Source organism: Nicotiana attenuata, unplaced genomic scaffold, assembly GCF_001879085.1.
Source record: "Nicotiana attenuata strain UT unplaced genomic scaffold, NIATTr2, whole genome shotgun sequence".
Lineage (NCBI taxonomy): Eukaryota > Viridiplantae > Streptophyta > Magnoliopsida > Solanales > Solanaceae > Nicotiana > Nicotiana attenuata.
Genome location: NW_017672343.1, coordinates 175,151 through 196,755, shown reverse-complemented (window position 1 = coordinate 196,755; position 21,605 = coordinate 175,151). Strand labels below are relative to the sequence as shown.

Sequence of the window (21,605 nt, the reverse complement as noted above, 5' to 3'; positions counted from 1 at the left end):
GTATTTTCGAATAAACTCTATCCACCAAGACTTAGATCAGAGAAAATCGCCAAAGGGTTTTTTAAGCTCTAGTGGGGTTTGAATCCTTCTCATGTTTTCCTTTTTCCTGACGATTTTACTCAGGTTTGCTAAGTCTGTTAAAAACTGCTGCTGTTTCCTTCTTGCAGAGAAATACTGATATAACCAGTAAATAGAGATACTGCTTGACCATTTTAGCTAAGGAAGCATGCAATTAGCATAACAAGTAAACTAAATTGCCTCATATCTAGTTCGAGAGGAAGAAAACCCACAAAGCTTCATCATCTGTGTCATTTCATGGTCATTTGAAAATATGTGCAAAGTCCAAGCAGAAAAAGAATCAACTCCCTGTAGAAGCTGCCAAAATCTTCCAACATGTAAAATTCACATTGCCAAATTAAGTTACTATTACTTGCACAACATTCTACTGCTAATAACAGTTTTTGTTGTTTTAAGAATTAGTGTTGTACTGTTAATGAATAACCAGATGAAAGGTATGTGGCTAGGCTCAATCATGCAGCGGGTTGTGTTCTGCCATATGAACTCCCGCCGTTGTTAAAACTTGAGCTAGTAGACTGAAAGTAGGAAACAGCTGACCAGAGCACGCGTAATGACAAAATTGCTACAAAGACAGCACCACCAAGTGCGCAGATCACCTAGAAGGACAATGATCATAATCAACAGGCAGTAGCAGAGTTCAATTAAAGATCAATATCTCATCCACACAAGAGCAGATATTGATATATTTAACCATTAATCATACTTAAATTAGAATGGAAGACGTAAAATTGCTTTTCACAAGAACCTTCAGAACCTGTAGCGTTTAATCCTCTAATCTGGTTGAAGGTTTTGGCACATTACTTCTGAGTTAATGTGCATACATTAGGTCAGAAACCATGAAACAAGTGCTTTTTTTCCAAAAGCCCTTGACATCAGATAAAACTACAACATGGTTGCATCCAGAGATACCCTTGATTTGACTGTCTAGATACAGATAAATTACTTATTGCCTAATGCTCGGTGGAAAAGATCTAAAAACTTCTATCAACTTCCTATTCCTATATATTTATTTCTCCCTTTTTTTTTACCTCCCTGTAAGTACCCAAAGCAGCAACAAAATGATTTTTCAAGTTGAAAGATTGAATAAATAGAGTGCAAAGTACTGGCAGACTTTACACGTGCACACACACCCGAAGCAACAGACTGGTTCAGCTAACACAGTAGATCAAAAATACTCCCTCTGTCCAAAATGTTTGTCTTTTTCTGAGGGTCAAACTAAGTTATCATGCACCAAAATTTTTTATTCTACTCCTCGCTGATTTGATATGAGAATTTTGTAATTTATACTCCCTCTTGTTATTATTGTGGTACCTATACTTGCCTGACCCGAGGGTCTATTGGAAACAGCCTCTCTACCTCCACAAAGGTAGGGGTAAGGTCTGCGCACACACTACCCTGGGTATGTTGTTGTTGTTTGTTGTTGGTTCCATTTTATATGAGGTTACTTGATTGGACCGGTGCTCTAGATGTTAAATTTGATTTTCAGCTGATCCCTGCCTATAAATAGGCATCACTTCTCATTTGTATCACTCATCCATAACAGTGTTCTTTTTCTCTGGCAATAAAACTTTACTGTGTGACAATGGATTAGGCAAAAATTGCCGAACCACGTAAATCTTGTCTTGTAAAGATAATTGAATTTTTATTTTCGTTATTTTTCCTTCCTATTTCCTGACACGCTTCCCGCTATCAAAATAAAATACTTGGCTTATGAATTAATATAAGTGATAGAGAAAAAATAATGATTAGTAATTGAAAGTTTGATAGAGAAATATCACATTATTAAAGTTAAAAGAACTTGAATAGCTTAATGAGCTTGAATTGTTGAAAGTTGCAAAGGTTGTACGAAAATGGTATGGCATCAAATACTTTGGGAAGTCCAAAATAGGAAAGAGTATCACACAAATCAAGATGGAGAAAAAAGTACTCTTCCCACAATTGTTGAACATCTAAATTAAATTCAAAAAGTAAATTCAATCTAGTTGTGAGGTTAGATTAAGTGACCATTGATTGATAAATGAAAATGACAAACAAATAGGGAAAGAAATAGTAGCATAATTTGTATATACCTTTACTAATTTATGGCAAAAGTTCTAGATGTAAAGGACTTTCCATGACTCTAGAAAATACAAAACAAAAAACTAAGTTTACACCTCTATTTTATAAGCATTATGCTGGATAAATTATATAAACCTCTTTTATATTACATTCTTAGAACTGCATATCTGTTTCCTTTAATTAGTCGATAGGCAGCTTGAAGCCACAAAGAACCAGAAAACAGATTTGATTAAATGGGCAAACCCTTAAAACAAGTAACATGCCATTATTGTGTGTTCTCTGTAAGAGAAAATGACATGGCAGAGGAATACCTCAAGAAATGCCTTCAAGATGGAGAGTGAAGCCAAAATTAGAACTCCATCAACCGCAAAAGAAACCTGCATTCCGCCAGCAATGAGAAGAGATAAGAGAGAAGATTCTGAACATACAACAACAACAACAACAAACCCAGTAGTTTCCCACAAGTGGGAGAGAAGATTCTGAACATAACTTCTACCTCATCAAAAAGATTCTGAACATAACTTCTGGAAATGATCAATTAGAAGATCAAAACTAAGAAAACACTGATAGCCCCGATATGGTAAACAAGGAAAAGAAACATGGTACTATAGCAGGTGTGAACTGAATTGAAGTTTCTAAAGGTGGATTGACTCATGTTGCCATGAAAGCACAAATCAACTTAACTCGTAAAAGTAAGAAAACCATAAAGTTAGCACATTAGGAGATAAGCCAACTTCCTATTACCATGCAATGGGATAAGTCATTGCAATTCTGCTAAACATTCATTTCCCTTTTAAAGAGGTGGCTAAAGCGAAGTTGGGAAACCAGATACCTTGGAATTCACGTTAGATTAATGCTCATGCTAGCTTCAAATGGGAAATCATAAAAAGTGTATTGGTACAACCAAAAACTTCTAACTAATTTACACGTAAATTGCTCTATGCAATACCCTGATTACCTAAGTTGCTCGAACTTGGGTGCGGGTGTCCGATAAGGGTGCGGATCTAGAGGTCGGATCCTTCATGATCTAAATTTTAAGATTCGGGAATACGGATCCAAGTATAGATACGGGCGCAGAGATTCGGCTAAAAATAATTCAAATATCTAAAATAGAGTTACAAAAATATGTCCAAATTATGAGACATTATGTGAAAAACTCAAGGTATTCCGAGAAGGAGAAAACATTGATCAAGAGAAGAATCCGAGAAGGAGATAAAAAGGAAAATGATTGACATATAATTTCTATACACAAGGTATTCTATTTTCTTCAGTTTTACCCTAGTTTTTATTTTGATTTTAGAAATCACTATATATGTCCCGAATTTCTCCTCGATTTTGGTCAAAGTACCCAGAATTGGTTGACCAGATCCGGTACGGATCCTACACTCACACCCCCGTCGTGTCGACAAGAGTGCAATACTGAAAGTGAAGAGTCCGAGCAACTTTAGCTGATTGCTGGTCTTAAAAGAATTTGATACACCTATCTTTAATACAACAAAACAGAGGACAACTCTGTCTGGATAAATGGTGTGTTCGGTATAGGCCAGTCATTTTCCGAAAAATGACTTATTTTCTGAATTTTTTTTTATGGAAAATGTTTTCCAAAATATACATTTATTAAAGATTTATAATAATATTAGCAAACTGGGTAGTGTTTTGTTGAAAATTGAGTATTAAAAACTGATAATAATGTCAAGTGTTAGTTAAAGCAGTGATATGAAGTTAAAAGTTGATATAATTGTGAATTAAAATGATTTCCGCCCATAGGTGAGAGAAGTCATTTTCCCCCTTCAGTGATAAATGTTTTCCCTAAAAAGTATTATCTGGAAACCAAAACCAGATAATGACTTTTCTCTAGAAAACAATTTTCAGAAAAAATTTCCCATCATACCAAACACACCCAAAATCCACAAAGAACATGTTGAGTTATGATTTTCTTCATTCCTCATTCAAGAGCTGATGGTGAATGACCCGAGATATGCTGCTTTCCATCAATGGAAGAAGATCGCAGTAGTACCATAGAATATCAAATAACACTGATCTCTCAACCAACCATAATGTCACAGAAGACTGTACTACCTGTCATACTGCCGGTGGCCCCGACAGTGCCACGCTACGCAGACAACACATAACAGGGTTACCTACAGTGCAGCAAGAGTATTAGTCGCTTGGGCACAGTGTTGAATTAAAGAGGAGTGAAATCTCGGGATGGAGCTTGAAAGATGTTAAGATGCAAGGCTGCACACACCGAAAATGGCCTTGTTTCTAATTCAGTTCATACAAATTTCACTTGCCATAATCTCACCGTTGCTGTGATCATATGCAACTTTGAAGGGTAATGACACTGTCCACAAGTATGAGAATGAACTGAAACTTGACAGAGGAATAGAGGATGTTAAATACGAGTCTATATAACTGAAGCCACCATAATATAGTGACAACAACATGTTTACTCCTGTCGCTTTGTTTATTTTAAGACATATATAAGTGGACATAAATTGTGACTGCATACTGCGTGCTACCAACAAGCTGCACGACTGAACAATCTCGGATGTCATCCTCAAGAGCTTGTCTAGCGACTCGAAGGAATGTTTAAGGTCACCAATGAACTAGGAAAATCTGTGGACAATGCATAGTCGCGGTACTAAAATTGAGTGTCCGTAGTTGGATGTTGCCAGTACGTGATGACTGTGTTCTGCAGGCTATAATTTGCGAGTGAAAAACACCTCCCTGCTTTTGAACACTGGAGGCACCACTCTTTTCAATTTCGTGCATTAAGTTGTGAGCTTGGCTAGGTTCAATCTTAAGAGAAGGATCAGTTGGCTTAGAAGTGTAGTTGAGGAGCAACATCACATGATGGCTGGAAATGTCTTACACTATATGCTAAGTGTGGGTATTATTTGACAATCGCACTAGAAGCAAGAAAAGGACTTAGGATTGACCCTCATCTGGCGATGATACGTCGGGTATGTTGGTGCAAGCACGAGGCAAGTGCACAAACTTTTAATTTGGAATTTCCCTACTCGAGCAATGACCAGTATGAAGTAAGAGACGACCAATGGCCTTAACCATTACAGATGCGCATACACAATATATGAGTTGCGGTCCGAGAGTATTATATCTAGTCAAGGACAAAGCCTCAAGCACAAGATGAGCGACCTGTGTTATGCAAACCTCCCACTGACTACAAGCTCTACCATGAGGTTGTCATGACTATAGTCCAAGAGGAACACAATTGTTTTTAAGAAAAAGACTAAGAGGATGAGATCTTTCTTGAGATGACGCTTAAGGCGTTAGGAAGCATGAGAGTATTCTGCTAATTTACTTTGAGCACCTGATCATGCCACCAGGTTATCTGCTAGGAAGGCTTGAGATGAGAGTTGACTGGTTTGTGGTTTAATGTGACCACAAGCGTCACATGGGAAAATTGTGTGCCACTGCCGCTAGAGTTGCCCATGACGATATTTATGTAAAAGGTGAAGAAAGCCATTTTGAGGGAGATCAGGTGGTCGGTGCAACTGAAACAGGGATGCACCTACAGTTGAATAACATAAGTCTTTTGACGAGCTACTTGAGAATTGACACCATTGTCCGTTTACCTCCCTCCACATACAAAGAAAAGAAAGTTTATCCTTCAATCGGAACTAACGACCATCAGACATCTACAAATAACCATAAAAATGCTTAGTTTTTCAGCATCCTAACACAGTCAAGGTACAAGAAACGTACATTCTAGTTCCAGGTAGATAAGCTTCAGTTATAGCATTAAACTTATGCCTATGAAAGGACACTTATTTCAGCAACAAAGTCTTTTAGAACCAATTCTCATATAAAATATCCTATTTGTTAGGGGCGTGCAGATGCATTCTTTGAACTCGAACTACATATATAGTTGAAATACACACAAATGACTAGTGACACTCTGCATTCTAGAGGTGGATCCATGATTTGAACTTTATGGGTTCGAGTTTCGGGATTCTACCACAACTCATTTGATTTACAAGGCTCGAAATCAATAATTTGTATCTATTTAGTGATTTTTTTAACAAATATACAGAGTCCGGGCCAAAGCTATTGGATTTAGATGAACCCAAACAAAAATTACACTCTACAGTGCACCCTCTAACTTAAAGCCCTGGGGCTCCCAAACTACTAGTAATGTATATGTTTAATTATTGAGATTTGTGAGTATACTAGAAAAGAGGGAGTTTGAAGAATTACAAGCTGTGGAGGAATGACGTCAGGCAGTATAGAACGAGTAGCTTTCCTAGCACGCTTTGAAACCTTCTTGAACATGCTCCCCACTAACCTCATTAGCAAATCCAAACTGCTCTCTGTCTCCTCTTCCTCATCGCTATCTTCTTCATCCTCTTCCTCTACCAATTCATCTCCTTCAAAATTCATTCGGTACATCCTCTCTGCTGCTTCTCCAAACGATCCACCAAACTAAACACCGAAAAAAAGAACAAATTAAATGAACGATACGCGAACCAAATTAAATGATTGATTATTTGATTGAAAAAAGTTAATGGACCTTGGCATGGCAAATGGTCAATTTAGGGTTTCTGTGAAGAAGCAAAGGGAGAGGTAATGGGTGACAAATTGGAGAAAGAGAAGATGATGAAGTTGTTAATGATAATTTGATGGGAGATGGTGGTGATATTGGGAGTATGACGGCAGCTCCCGCCATGAGCTTCGTCCTCGGTTAAGCTTCTGGATTTTTATATTTTATTTTTAAAATAAAAATGGAAACGACAGCCAAAATTAGTGACAAAAGAAATAGAAAAAACAAAATGCTGCCTGTGGTGCAGTAGCCACTAGAACTTCCAACAGTCAAGCTGATGTACAAATTGGACCTCAGCGTTCAAAAATTGCTGAGAAATGAAAAAACGACTTCTCCATTTTTCTAATGATGTCTAGTTGTAAAATAGTTTCTAAATTTTGCCAGTATTTGGATTCTGGAAAAACTTTTCACATGAAATAAACCCTAATCCTTGGTTCGACGCGTTCATACTAACACTTCTTATGAAAATTTGGGTAAAATTTATGTGTTTGAATATTGTAGTTTATTTTTTGAAAATTTTGAGCATTTCTCGACAAAGAATTTTAAGCAGTGTCTTGGCACTTTTTAATAATTTTTTTTTTTTGAAAAATAACTTAGCAAAAGAAAGCTCAGTGAAAATTTTGCACTTTAAAGATACTTCTTACAAGCACTATCTCATCTCTTCTTGTGCAAAGTGCAAACTAGCTTGAGACAACCTTTTTTTTTTTTTTTCCATCCGGTGTCCGGTATTCATATTGGAGCCCGACTATATCCGGATTCGCGCCGCCTAGGGCACCACTCGGGGGGAAGCACTCCCTACCAAGGATTTTTCCATACCCACGGCTCGAACTCAAGACCTCTGGTTAAGGGGAGGAGCAGTCTCAACCACTGCACCACATCCTTTGGTGGTAAGACGACCTCTATAATGAGTGTTGCTCCCAAACGCACACACAAGTATATGCGGTCGACAAGTAATATAGGATTGTAAGTCCAGATATTGTACCCACAGGGACTTGTGATTAACTATAACCTAAATTAAACCCAAACAATTAATCTATTCAAGCAAATTCTAAAGTACGAATATTTAACTAAAGCTAATCTAGAGTAACAAATTAAGAGATTAAAGAAAGCAAGTTGGCGAATTATGGAGACGAATTCAATATGAGTGAATATTCTAGAGCTATGGGTTAGCTAACAATCCCGTTGAGTTTTCCACTTAAATCGTCTAATTAATTTATTTGGTTTATTGGTTGACATGGTTAATATTACTCGTAGCCTTCTCCCGAAGTACAACTCGACTATTCAAGCTAATCTAACGCATATAATCCTATGAAATTAGAATTAACAAGAACGCATTTATAATTCTCGTATAATAACCAAGCAAAACCAATATGATAAAATAATAAGAACAATTCAAGCTTCAAACTACAACGTTCATGTAGCACCTAAAACTCTAGAACTAATAAACTATGTAATTAAAGGAAGAAAGAGAAGAAAAACTAGTTAGAAGCCTCCTCCAAGCGTGGTGTGTGTTCCTCCACGTGAATTCCCCTTCAAAGTATGTTAGATATCTCCAAAGTGGCGTCTTCCCTTCAAAAATATGTTTAGTCTTGCTTTTACACGTGTTGGGTAGGTCTAGGACCGAAATAACCTTGTCCCGGGCAAAGTTAGACAAAATTCCCATCACTGGCGCCCTGGCTAGCGCTCGGCGCCCTCCACAGCGCTGAAATGTTTAAGCTTCTGTTTCTGGCGCCACAGGTAGGGCTGGGTGCCACCCGTGGCGCTGAAATTTCCCATTTTCCGTTTTTTGTCCGTTTTGGCTCTAGTTTCGCACATTCCGCCCCGATTGCTCCCGGATCATTCCTACACATGAAAACACATAAAATTAACATAAATCAACACATTTCACATCCTAAATCCACGAAATAAAAGTGAGATATGAGGCGATATACATACAAATATATATACTTTAAGCAAACAGCAACACCCCACACTTAGACTCTTGCTCGTCCTCGAGCAATGGGACTATCAAATAAACCCCCAACTACGTACAAGTCTCAATTATGGGGGAGCACTTTAACTTTTAACCACACACTATACCCTTGACTACGATCAATACCGGCACATAAGCATGAACATACAAAATTTCACATTCTTCCCATTTAGCCTGCCTAAGTATAACCTTTCAATTCAATCAATTCCAACAACCTATTTGTCACCATCCAACCTCAAAACCGACTTGTAACCACTAAGCACCCTCAACTCATGCACTCACCCAACAAGAAAGTTTACAACATCACCAATCATTCATGAGATCATGTGCTCTTACCAACAAACGAAAGAGTGAATATATACTAGTCCACACATTCAAATATGCTTTTGAATATAGATTAAGGATATCACACAATTGAACAAAATTCTCTCTCTCTCACAAAGAATTTATATGCATCCCGTGGTCGTACCATAAGCTTACCCGTAGTGTATATCTCTACTAATTTAAGCTAGCCAAATATAGGATCAATTAGGACTTTAAGGTTGTAATGTAGGCTAAGGGATGAGTACGATACATTTAGAAATAATGACTAACCCTCCTAATCACTTTAATACACTACATTCACAATTCAAGCACCTATTCTTCTCAACTAATTCACTTGCCATATACAACATAACCCTCTTTTCAATTAAGCACTTCTATATTTCCACTAGCACAAATCAATAAGAATTGGAGGTGTGTGCTTTTCTACATTATTTGAACTATCACATTTTTTTCTCTTTTCTTGCAATTTTTATTTTCCTTTCTCTCTTTTTTTTTTCTTTTCTTCACACACTCCATACATTAAAGTTCATCGGCCAGTGACTTTTGATTTCAATTTTTAGTGCACCAACGGGCCCTTCCATGGTTCACCCAAAAACTACTCCCGAATCTCTAACCTTACTTCTTTTAGAGACTAAGTGCCTTAGGAGGTAAAGGTTCAATCAGTATCAAATTAAGAACAAAATAGGGGTATGGCTTGTAATGTGGGTGCCAAAAGAAAGGTCTATAGGCTCAAATGGGCTAGCAACGGAAAATTTTATTTTTATGTGACAAGCACATCCATGACCAAGCAAAAAACGCCTACATCATCTCTTAAATTAGCACAACTTATAATTTCGCTTCGATTAACACACGGGGCAAGTTCTAGACTACACAGGATAGCACAGAAAACCACAAATCCTCACCCACACGTTGCACATGACTCAATCAGGACGGTTCTGTTCAACTCTCAAGTCAAGCAAGCACACATCATTGAGAAATTTAAGCAATATTGCACTATGTGGCATACGAGTCAAACAACTGAGAGAAGGCATCACAAAATAGGCTATTTACTTTACTTAGGCTTCACAATTCAAACCAAATACACGGAAAAACAGAATGTATGTTATTGCCTAATGTGCCAGCATCAACCATGTCAATGAGTATCTCAGAGCGACTCAGTTCCTTCCTAAACTACACCTAAAAAAATAAATAAAGTACCCGGTTCGAGTTATACCATTGGAAAAGAACTGTCGCCCATAGAAAAACCAAGGAATACTACCTAACTATCCTAAAAAAAAAAGTCTTTTGGTGTTTTTAATCGGACTTTATCCCTCAAGAAAATTGTCCAAAAGATCCATCGTCGGTAAAAGTCCGAACTTTTTCTAAATATTTTTTTCAATTTTCATTTTTTTAACTAGACTATGTCTACTACGTGTTCTAAAAGAAAAACTAAATAAAAAAATAGTTTTATACAATTATAATTCGGAAAGTAGTTTCCCCACCCCACACTTATATTTTATGCATAGACCTCGATGCATGATCATAGAGAAAAATATTAAAACAAGGGTGAGAAATACTCCCTGAGGCCCTCACGGGCCTAGCTCGGACATGATCCTCAATATTAAGGGTCGGGACGACCCCACACTTAAGCTCAAACATGCTCCTCAGCTTCAACTTTGGGTATTCAGACTTCCCCTACTCTGCAAAACAAAAACAACACAAAACTTGACACTATATAAAAGATAAAAAATTAAAAATTAAAATACAGGCTGGGTTGACTCCCAATAAGTGCTTGATTTAACGTCGCGGCACTACGCTATCACTTTCACCACTTTTCCTTCCACTTTGAGGATATAAATTGCGCCCCCAATTTTGCATCAATTTTTCTGTCACGATCCTGGGGCGATGGTGTAAAAATAAAGGAACCAAGCAATAGATCGCATCTTGCACTTCTTGGCCCTTAAGTGAGGAATGTCGTTTTGTTTCCTTGGTGTGGCAAATTTCAGAATATAAACACTTTGTTCCTCATCCATTGACTCCTCCATATGCTCGACTGGAACAATTCCCTTGTCACCAGCCAAACACAATGTTGAAAAGTGTTTAGCATGAGGTCCAATACGCTCCAACTCAAAAATTGCATTATTGTTGACATCCTCAATTTTGCACTCTTCGTCAACCTTGGCATCATTAATAATATCTTGGTCGAATAGTTGGAATTTCTCTTTCTGCTCCACAAGCTGGCTAGTATCCACAAAAATTTATTGTAGGGCATCAGACGCCTCAACCTTAGCATCATCCACAAGAACATGGTCTGGTAATTGGTATTCTCGTCTTAGCTCCTTAATTTGGCCTAAAAGATCTTTTTCAACTTCACACAACTCATCACTAAATTGTTGGACGTTACACGCATCAACCTTTGCACTCAATTCTGCATCCAAGTCGCGAATAGAGCTGCCAAATTAGTCGATCTCTTATCTAAGATCAGTTCTTCCTTCTATCCGTTGTTCTATCATATTTGAAAGACCGTCACGAAAATACTCATGAGATTTTATCATTTGAGCTTGTTCCTCTAGCCAAGATTGGCTCACTATATCTGTTTCTTCTAAATTATCTTATGGTGGGAACTCGCTCTCTTTAGCCACTTCCTCCACCTCGGCCTTCATTCACATGATTGCTGCACTAATTCTTTTCATATCTTTTTTGAGTTCATCCTATTGCTCTGCTACTTGCCTCGGAATATCCCTAATATATGCATCAAGTTCCATATCCTGCACTTCATTGCCCCTATCATACTCACAAACATTGTTAGAAAGATCATAAAAAGGTCTCAGAAAAGGATGAAAAGAATTAGGACAACCATCCCAATGGCCACCATGACCACCACACATATTACAGAATACACCCATAAGATTGAGATTCACAATTTTGCCATAAGTGTGGTCGTCCACCATATGGACATGGATTACCAAAATAAGAATAACCAATATTCGACCAATTATCATTCCAAGATGCCATATCAACAAAGATAGTAAAGTATTAAACTAAGATAAAAATAAAAAAACTTGAGTAGACAAAAAGTAAAAATCTATCTAAAAGAATAGTTAATTTCTAAGTCCCCAGCAACGGCGCTAAAAATTTGTTGCTCCCAAACACACACGCAAGTATACGCGGTCGACAAGTAATATAAGATTGTAAGTCCAGATATCGTACCCATAGGGACTTGTGATTAACTATAACCTAAATTAAACCCAAACAATTAATCTATTCAAACAAATTCTAAAGTACGAATATTTAACTAAAGCTAATCTAGAGTAACAAATTAACAGATTAAAGAAAGCAAGTTGGCGAATTATGTGCACCTGTCGTGTGACCCGTTGGTCCTAAGCAATGTCTTGCGCGAAGCGACCCGGAGACGAATTCAATATGAATGAATATTCTAGAACTATGGGTTAGCTAACAATCTCGTTGAGTTTTGCACTTAAATCGTCTAATTAATTTATCTAGTTTATTGGTTGACATGGTTAATATTGCTCGTAGCCTTCTCCCGAAGTACAACTCGCCTATTCAAGCTAATCTAACGCCTATATTCCTATGGAATTAGAATTAACAAGAACGCATTTATAATTCTCGTATAATAACAAGCAAGGCGATTAGGTATATTCCTATCCTAACTGCAAATCTGCCCCCCCCCCCCCTCAGAGTTAAGATCTTGCTCTACTCAATCTTATATGCAATTTAGAATTCCCTCTCCCGAGTTTAATTTTAGATTCGTAGATGGTATTCAATTGGTGATCAAGCAATCAAATAATTAAGCGCAAGATTAAATAAATAAACCAATATGATAAAATAATAAGAACAATTCAAGCTTCAAACTACAACGTTCATGTAGCACCCAAAACTCTAGAACTAATAAACTATGTAATTAAAGGAAGAGAAGAGAAGAAAAACTAGTTAGAAGCCTCCTCCAAGCGTGGTGTGTGTTCCTCCACGTGAATTCCCCTTCAAAATATGTTAGATATCTCCAAAGTGGCGTCTTCCCTTCAAAAATATGTTTAGTCTTGCTTTTATACGTGTTGGGTAGGTCTAGGGCCGAAATAACCTTGTTCCGGGCAAAGTTAAACAAAATTCCCGTCACTGGCACCCTGGCTAGCGCCCGACGCCCTCCACAATGCTGAAATGTTTTAGCTTCTGTTTCTTGCGCCACAGGTAGGGCTGGGCGCCACCTGTGGTGCTGAAATTTCCCATTTTCCGTTTTTTGTCCGTTTTGGCTCTAGTTTCGCACATTCCGCCCCGATTGCTCCCGGATCATTCCTACACATGAAAACACATCAAATTAACATAAATCAACACATTTCACATCCTAAATCCACGAAACAAAAGTGAGATATGAGGCGATATACATACAAATATATATACTTTAAGCAAACATCAATGAGTCTAGTGAAATAAAATTCCTTTCCCTCTTATACCATACTTTCAAGTGCCTACCGTTTATTAAACAGACAAATGTATGATAATGGAGAACATTTTGGTAAGGCGCTCTTTATCCCTTAGAAGGCTTTCAGATTAGTCCGATCAGTATCAGATGATTAAACCAAGAAGAAGAAAAAAGACTAAATAGTAATCAATTTGAAAACCACACATACTCAAAGCACCGAAAAAATTACTGCAAACTTACCATACCAAAAATAAATAAGGTTCTCAAGTGACAGTTACATTCAAAATATTGCACACCCCCGCCTAACAATGTTCGGAACCCTTGGGTATTAGAACTAACATGTATAACGTTAATTTAGAAAGAAAACCTCATATTTGAAATATGCACTTAAGCTCTAAAATGAAAGAAACTTGGTCTATTAATGTCACGACCCCGGTTCGCCCTCCGTGAACCATCGTAATGGCACCTAGTCTCTACGACTAGGTAAGCCTAAATTGCGGAAGGAAAACCAAATTTTACGGAAGTAAAACAATTTAAAGCAGAATTAAAGTAATAAACATCGTTTAAAAGTGCCGCTCGGCATACACAGTACTTAACTCTCAAAACCAATACATATATACAAGACCCGGAAACCCACGAATCACAAGCTAAGGATATTGCATGGCTCTAACTTCAGAATGTCTACCAAAGAACAGAAATACAGAAGGGCTAATACTACAAGAGAGAATAGAGAGAGACTTTTCGGTCTGCGGACGCGGCAGATATACCTCGAAGTCTCCGAAAGATCGCCTCGCCTCAAGGATGGTAAGTCTGAGTAGAGGTACCTGGATCTGCACATGAAAAACATGCACAGGAAGGGCATGAGTGCACCACAACGGTACTCAGTAAGTGCCAAGCCTAACCTCGATCGGGTAGTGACGAGGAAGATCAGGGCCCTACTGAGATTAAATATAATATAAGTTTGACAGTGTAAAACAGAGCAATATAAATGAGTGCAGCAGTAAGGAACAACATAGAATAAAAGGAACAACAACAACTATAACAGAGACAAATACTCACGGAAAGGAGTACAACTCAACACAGAGATAACAACCGGGGATCTCCCAGGATACCGTCCTGTAGTCCCCAATATAAATATCCAGTGAATCTCCCGGGTGCAGTACCGTAGTCCAACTTATAATGCGCGGGGATCTACCGAAAATCCGATCCGTAGTTCCAAATGTAAATATCCAGTACAGGGGGAATCTACCAGGTGCAGTCCCGTAGTTCCAAAGTAAATGTGCAGGGGGATCTACCGGAATACAATTCCGTAGTCCCAAAGTAAATATGCAGGGGGATCTATCGGGATACTGTCCCGTAGTCCCAAAGTAAACACACAGCAACAACACGAAGAAATACACAATTCAATTCAAATTCCATACTAAGGTAAAACAGGTACTTCTAGCCTAGCATGTTGCACATAATCCAAATAAGGCAGTTTGGGAAAGTGAAACAGTTAAGTCAATTAAACATGCTTGCCTAAGCTAACAACAGGCTTAAATTGCAAGTAGTATAAACATGAAGAAGAAACATAATTAAAATTACTTAAAGAAAACTGGATTTTCAACAATTAGCACAAGTACACACTCGTCACCTCACGTACAAGGCATTTCAAATATCAATAATACCAAATCCTAAGGGGAGTTTCCCCCACACAAGGTTAGACAAGCCACTTACCTCGAACCAACTCAAAATTAACCCGAAACCACGTCTTTGCCACGAGTACTGGACTCCAAATGGCCCAAATCTATTCAATTCAATTGCATATTGTAAATAACACTTCAAGTAACTGATTCTACAATTAAATTCTAAGCTAATACGCAAAATTAGGTAAAATGACCAAAACGCCCATCGGGCCCACATCTCGGAATATGGTGAAATTTATATTTCCATAATCCTCACACTCTCACGAGTTCATGCATACCAAAATTACCAAGATCGGACCTCAAATGGTCCATCAAATCCTCAATCAAAGGTCTCCAATACTAAACCCTAGTTTTCCCCAAATTTTCAACCGAAATTTCCATAATTTCTAGCTCTAATCTGTGAAATAATAGCATAGGAACGAGTTTTAAGTCCAAATTCCTTACCTCAATGAAGTTCCCTTGAAGTCCCTCTTTCAAATCGTCCAAAAAGCTCCCAAGCCGAGATAAAAATGGTGAAATAGCTCAAAATTCGCGAAGGGCACAATTTATATTTTGTGCCCAGGCATTCTCGCATCTGCGGCACAACAACCGCTTCTGCGGTACCGCATATGCGGCCACATAACCGCTTCTGCTATTTTTCACTTAACGGGCCAAAGTCGCACCTGCGCTCAGCATTCTGTACCTGCGATTTTCACTTAACGGGCCAAAGTCGCACCTGCGCTCAGCATTCTGCACCTGCGGCTTCGCAGGTGCGGTCCCACAACCGCATCTGCGGTTCCTGACAATTCCTTAATAATCCGTTTCTGCGGCTCCTCTTCCGCATGTGCGGCATCGCACCTGCGGTCCCCAAACCGCAGGTGCGGAAATACCAGAAGCAGCAAAAGTTCAGCAGCTGCAAACATTCCTCAAACTCCCCGTCAACCATCCGAAATCATCCCGAGGCCCCCGGGATAAGTCTAATACCACTGTCCGAACTTGTACCAATCCTTAAAACACCTAAAACAACATCGAAACCTCAAATTAACCATGAATTCAAGCCTAAGAACTCCAAATTTCTCAAAATGCGCTTTCAATCAAAAAGTCTAGCAAACCTCGCCCGAATGACCTCCAAAACACAATCCGATCACGCCCCTAAGCCCGAAATCACCCAACGGAGCTAACGGAACCATCGGAATCTCATTCCGAGGCCGTCTTCACACTGTTCCGACTACGGTCAAATTTCCAAGACTTAAGCTCTCATTTAGGGACTAAGTGTCCCAAAAATCTCCGAAACTCAAAACCGAACATCCCGGCAAATTCAAAATAGCAGAAATAAAACACGGGAAAAGCAGTTAATAGGGGATCGGGGCGTAAATTCTAAAAACGACCGGCCAGGTCGTTACAATTAATTAACTAATATTCCTTCCCAGATTTGATAAACTCTTTATTGCGCAGTTTTCGCCTAGCACCTTTGCAGTCCTATCACCATTCGCCTCCTTAAAACCCAACCAAATATTAAATAATTAAGAAATATATATTTCTTAGTATAAAACAATTTTAACAAGAAGAAAAAAAGTAATTATGTAAAGCCGTTTACACATTTTACTCCCAACTGAACAAACCCCAAAAGTGAACAAGATCATGCCAATGTGAGGAGAAATCTTGTTGTGTTGTCTCATGGGTTCTTTAACCATCAGACCTCAGCAAGTTTACAACTTTCCGATGTAAACCCCATAAAATAAGAAACTTCGGAGCATAGCTTCGTCCAGTAAACAAGTTAATCAAGCATCTGGATAGATAGTAAAACTTGCTGCGGAGATCAGACAAGCAGTATCCTACTACTCATTGAAATCCTCTGACATACATTGGTATCAACGGACCTGTCACATGTAAAGAATGTGTTCCAGGGAAAAACTTCCTGATATATTTTCGTGCGTGCTAGAGACGATTAACCATATAACTTCAAGGCCACTGGACTTATGGGAGAGAAGCCAGCTGGGGAAACGAGTGCGTCTACTGGAACATCATTAGGAGTGGTAGCGATAGCACCCTCATCCACTATCTGAATGGAATATGCAAGGGCAACTGCAAAAGAGAATCTCAATTTAACTGAGATGGTATAGATGAAGGCTTCACAACCCTTTCACATGCATAATAGTAAGAAGACATAAAAGAGATAACTTGTTTAGAGATTCTCCTATATAATCAATTTGATAATGCCAAGGAAAATACTGCATCAGAGTATTACCAAGTAAGGGTCGCTTCCAGTTTTTTTCCTTGACTAGATCTTCATACTTCCTCAAGAACATATCATAATAACTTCAGGAATTCACCGGTGTTCATATGCCAAATCAAAAAAAAAGGGATTAAGAAAAGATTATTGCATTCGGTTTAATTTGAAAAATTATAGAATTATAAATTTCAAAAATCAGCATGAAGCAGTTTGCTTATTAAGAAAAGGCAGTTTTCTGTTAGCTGTTATGGAAGATGCATCAATTAAGCACTGAAAATCAAGGAAGCCCAATTTTACTGCAATAGCGTAATTTTGATACCCAATAACTTTAATACCATTATGATCTATGAACTCCAATTATATTACAGTTGAACATGACATATGTTTAAATGACAAAAAAGATGAAAAGCAAAGTTACAAAGAGATGATAAGAAAGGGCCACTACTGTTATAACCAAATAGAACCAAAAACTTACAGCAGTGATGGATAAACCTACCCTCCATTACGTCCCAACCTTCGTCCAGATCTGTCAAATGCAAGCCCTAGCAACACAGGAAAAAGATGGGCAAAAAGACGTAGAAGTATTACATAGGCTAAACAAACAAGATGAGGCAGGCCATTACCAGGTAGAACAACCAAGTCCACAGGTTCACAAGCCTGCATAACTAGAACCACTAAATCCTTCAGAAATACAAGTGTGTAGGCCAAACCAAATTAAAGTTATAAGCATGAGAAGCAAATTTACGGCTCAGTTCTCACAGAGTGTATTCATCTTATAACTATGGTATAATAATTCACCCCATTCGTCATACATCTAGTACAACACATGAGAAGAAGCTGCGTGGAGCAAAGGTGACTAAAAACAGAGTACAACAAACGAGAGATCCAACAAGTACATACAAATTCTTATTGAGTAGAGCATATTCAAGACAATTCACAAAGCAAGTTTGTAAGATATCAAACCAAACCAATGCAAATCAACTTAAGCATCTTCATAGTAATGATAAAAGTAGGAATTATGAAAAATAAAGCATAAATCAAAATACCCTCTTCCCGCTCTTTTCCATCAGAATCTACTGGGGCTGGTTCCAAAATGTCCATGTAGCTTAGAACTAGATCATTCAGACTCGAAATCTTCAGCATTTTCATGTTGCTAAATATGTCTTCCACACGGGGTACGTACACTCTCTTTTGTTTTTCCTGTTCTGACGAACCAAACTTATCATTAAGCAGATCTACAGCATAATAGTTTTTCTGCCTGCACATCTATGCATTTCCATTTTATATATGAATATAAAAATTTATTGTCTTTTCATTCTGCCATACTCGGCGCAATAAAGTGAATGCTCGGCAATTATGCATTTAATTGCAGATTTCCTTACAATTTTTGGAGAAATTTTCTAAATTGTAACATAGTTCTTTTAGGTGAAACATTATAAATCCTTTAATGTATGCAGTGCAGACATTTGAAATAAAGAAAAAAGAAAGGAATAAGAGAAACAACAGTACAAAATCTTTCAATGTTTGATCAGACTTTCCAATAGAAGAAAATTTTACATGCAGAATACTACATTGCAACCGCAGATACTGATGCAATCCCAAAGGAAAATTACAATTATTCTAACAGCAGAAATATTCAGGTACCATATAGCATCCAGAAGAAACTTACCACTGGATTCATTGCATAGAACTTCTGCTAGAATTTTTGAAGTGCCAACCTCTCGTAAAGCAGCTGAGCTAACATAAGCACACAAGCTCTGGCTGGATTTGAACCATAGGGCTTCTAAAACAATATTCTGTATTGCAGTATCTGAGAAAAGGACCAGAACAAATATAAACAGTTCATAGATATTTAATCGAAGAAAAGTAACAAAAATTGAGCTAGATGTAGAACAAAGAAACACTAGCAGCAATCAGTGGTATTGGCTAAGGCAAAGAAGTCGTCTGGCGATACTGATTCAGACAGCAAAGCAACAGAGAAGAGAGTCACTTAGCAAGCCAGGCAGTGACTTCCAGGGTTCACTTTATCGCTTCAAAAATCCGAAAGCATCCAACAGCGATTTCATCATTGTGGCTCCAACAAGTTAATTTCATGAACTGCATACTTTGACAATTCAAAGTTTACAGATAACAGGACAAACACCAAACAAGTATTTCACGACATCATTGTCCATAACATTACTATAGTAACAACTGACTCAGAACTCATTCAACCATTTTTAGCGAAGCAAGAATCTGTTATTTTAATGAAATCGGCATGGAGAAAGCTGTCTCAAGACATAAAATACAATATCTTGAAATTAAAGTAAGTTTAGCAAACAACATGAGCAAATAATTCATATAGGCAATACAAACTAGTGGGAATTAAGACTTAGTAGTCGTTACACTTCCATATGATAGTTGGGAGTCTTATTTTAGTCTAGCTAGAAACCTGTATGTCAGCTTAGGGATGAAAGCAGGATTCAGAAAACCCTAATTTATCTTGAGAGAAAATTTACTATCCAGTATTCAAACGAATAGAGTGAGATTAAGAGAACCTTAATTTGCCTTAAAACAAAAATTACAAGTATTGAAACGAAATAAGTCCAAATAAAAGAGGGATTCATATAGCCGAGCTCAACAAGTTTGGAATCAAGGCCTAGTTGATTAAATGATGAATCGAAATGACCTTTGAGTTTAAGCAGACAAAAACACAAACACAATATGTGCAATTCTTTATCATTGCACCACTAATACGAAAATAGGGAAATAGTAGGAATTAGACCTTCATGGGCTCGTTGAATGGGACTCATATTCTTCAGCTCTTTACGAATTTTGGATCGGAGTAACTGCTTTTTTTGGAAAATAGCTTCGAGCTGGCGGGGATCGTCAACGAATGAACGGCGACGATTTGGGGTCATAGCGGAACACAATGAAGGTGATGGTATCTTGCACGAATTGGACATCAGCGCCATTGCTGCCTTGTTAACCAACTTGCCTGCTCTCATATTCTGTAGAGTGTAGGGGGCCGTTTGGTTTGAGTAATAATAATCATGCTATATAATTCTGCATTGCTTAATCCCCTCTTTGTGGACTTTTCGCTAGCGTTTGGCCATAAATCCCAAATTTATTTTGAAAAATCTGATTTGGGTAAAGTTTGATTTGAAGATGAAAATGTGTTTGGACATATATTTTCAAAACATATTTTCTAATTTTTATTTTGAAAAAACATGTATATAATTCCCAAGTTTTGGAATTTTGGCCCATAGCTGATTTTGGGATTGAAATTTGGGATTTGGGATTTGGCTAAAATATGGGCAAAATTTATGGCCAAATATGAATTTTGAAAATAAATTCCTAATTTATTTTGGCAAAACTCATGGCCAAACGGGCCTTCATTTTATGGATAAAATAATCTCTGTATAACTTATACGGTACTTTACTTTACTGCTATTAATTGAGAGGAGCTTCCGGTTCAGGTGAATTTACAAAAAAAATCATATAATTTTACTTTATTGCATATTGCTCCATATTGTACTGACATGTCGTACAAAGAGCAATGCACATTGTACTTTACTATCTGGGTCCATTTTATTTGTAATCGAATGGACTTTCTACATACACACGCACATTCTATTTTTCTTTTACATGCTCTAGCTAGTTCTAACCTTTGCTATTGCATGTATTTCAAAATTCTCCAGTTTCCCATTTGTATGTGGATTTTTAGTTTTGTGTAGTACTTCTCTTATCTGTGGAAATTTCTATCTAAGACAAAAATAGTGATAAAGGGGGAAGAAATTCGATGCCACCTATGTATGTGACGAAATTCCCCAGCGAAAGATCTTCATAGTCAGCCAGTTTGGATAAACTCCATAATGCAAACTTTGATATAAGTTGTTCACGAAAGTTGCCGTTTATGACAACGATTTCTTTGTTCAATAGTTTCTGCTCTTGCATGGATGAGATTTCCTTTCTAAAATGATGAATTTTACAAGTTTGAAGTTTACTGACTGGTGCAATCAAGTTTCATATTTTTGGAACTGATCTGTTTGCTGTTAATTGCTATGCGTATCGCCAATTGTTGAAGGTTACTGAGGAATTAACTAGGTAATTATAGTCTATGTTCAGTTACTCTGTATTTTGCTTTTGAAATTGAATGACAAATTCCCAGTTTCGACCTTTATACTTAATAGTTTGCACTTCAACTGTGTTATTTGAATTTGTAATTATTCGTTCACCCTTGTTCCATGCCTCTACCTCTGCTTTTTTTTATGTCTTGCTTCTTTTCTGTTCATCAACTTTGCATCAGGCAGTAA

At 37.7% G+C, this 21,605-nt stretch overlaps 2 protein-coding genes across 2 annotated transcripts; both read right to left on the bottom strand.

The window, feature by feature from the left end:
* Positions 1-282: 282 nt before the first annotated feature.
* Positions 283-7,149, bottom strand: LOC109212854. The gene is made up of 4 exons (XM_019376550.1): positions 6,671-7,149; positions 6,358-6,582; positions 2,448-2,513; positions 283-674 (listed from the first exon to the last, which is right to left on the bottom strand). The coding sequence occupies exons 1-4, from the start codon at positions 6,824-6,826 to the stop codon at positions 531-533; spliced, it is 591 nt and encodes a 196-aa protein (XP_019232095.1). The 5' UTR covers positions 6,827-7,149; the 3' UTR covers positions 283-530.
* A 9,622-nt stretch (positions 7,150-16,771) lies between these two features.
* On the bottom strand, positions 16,772-20,297 carry LOC109212847 (5-formyltetrahydrofolate cyclo-ligase, mitochondrial-like). The gene is made up of 7 exons (XM_019376541.1): positions 20,075-20,297; positions 18,983-19,120; positions 18,357-18,515; positions 17,934-17,975; positions 17,807-17,852; positions 17,326-17,396; positions 16,772-17,162 (listed from the first exon to the last, which is right to left on the bottom strand). Exons 1-7 carry the CDS (start codon positions 20,295-20,297, stop codon positions 17,026-17,028), a joined length of 816 nt encoding a protein of 271 aa, XP_019232086.1. The 3' UTR covers positions 16,772-17,025.
* Between the last annotated feature and the right edge of the window lie 1,308 nt (positions 20,298-21,605).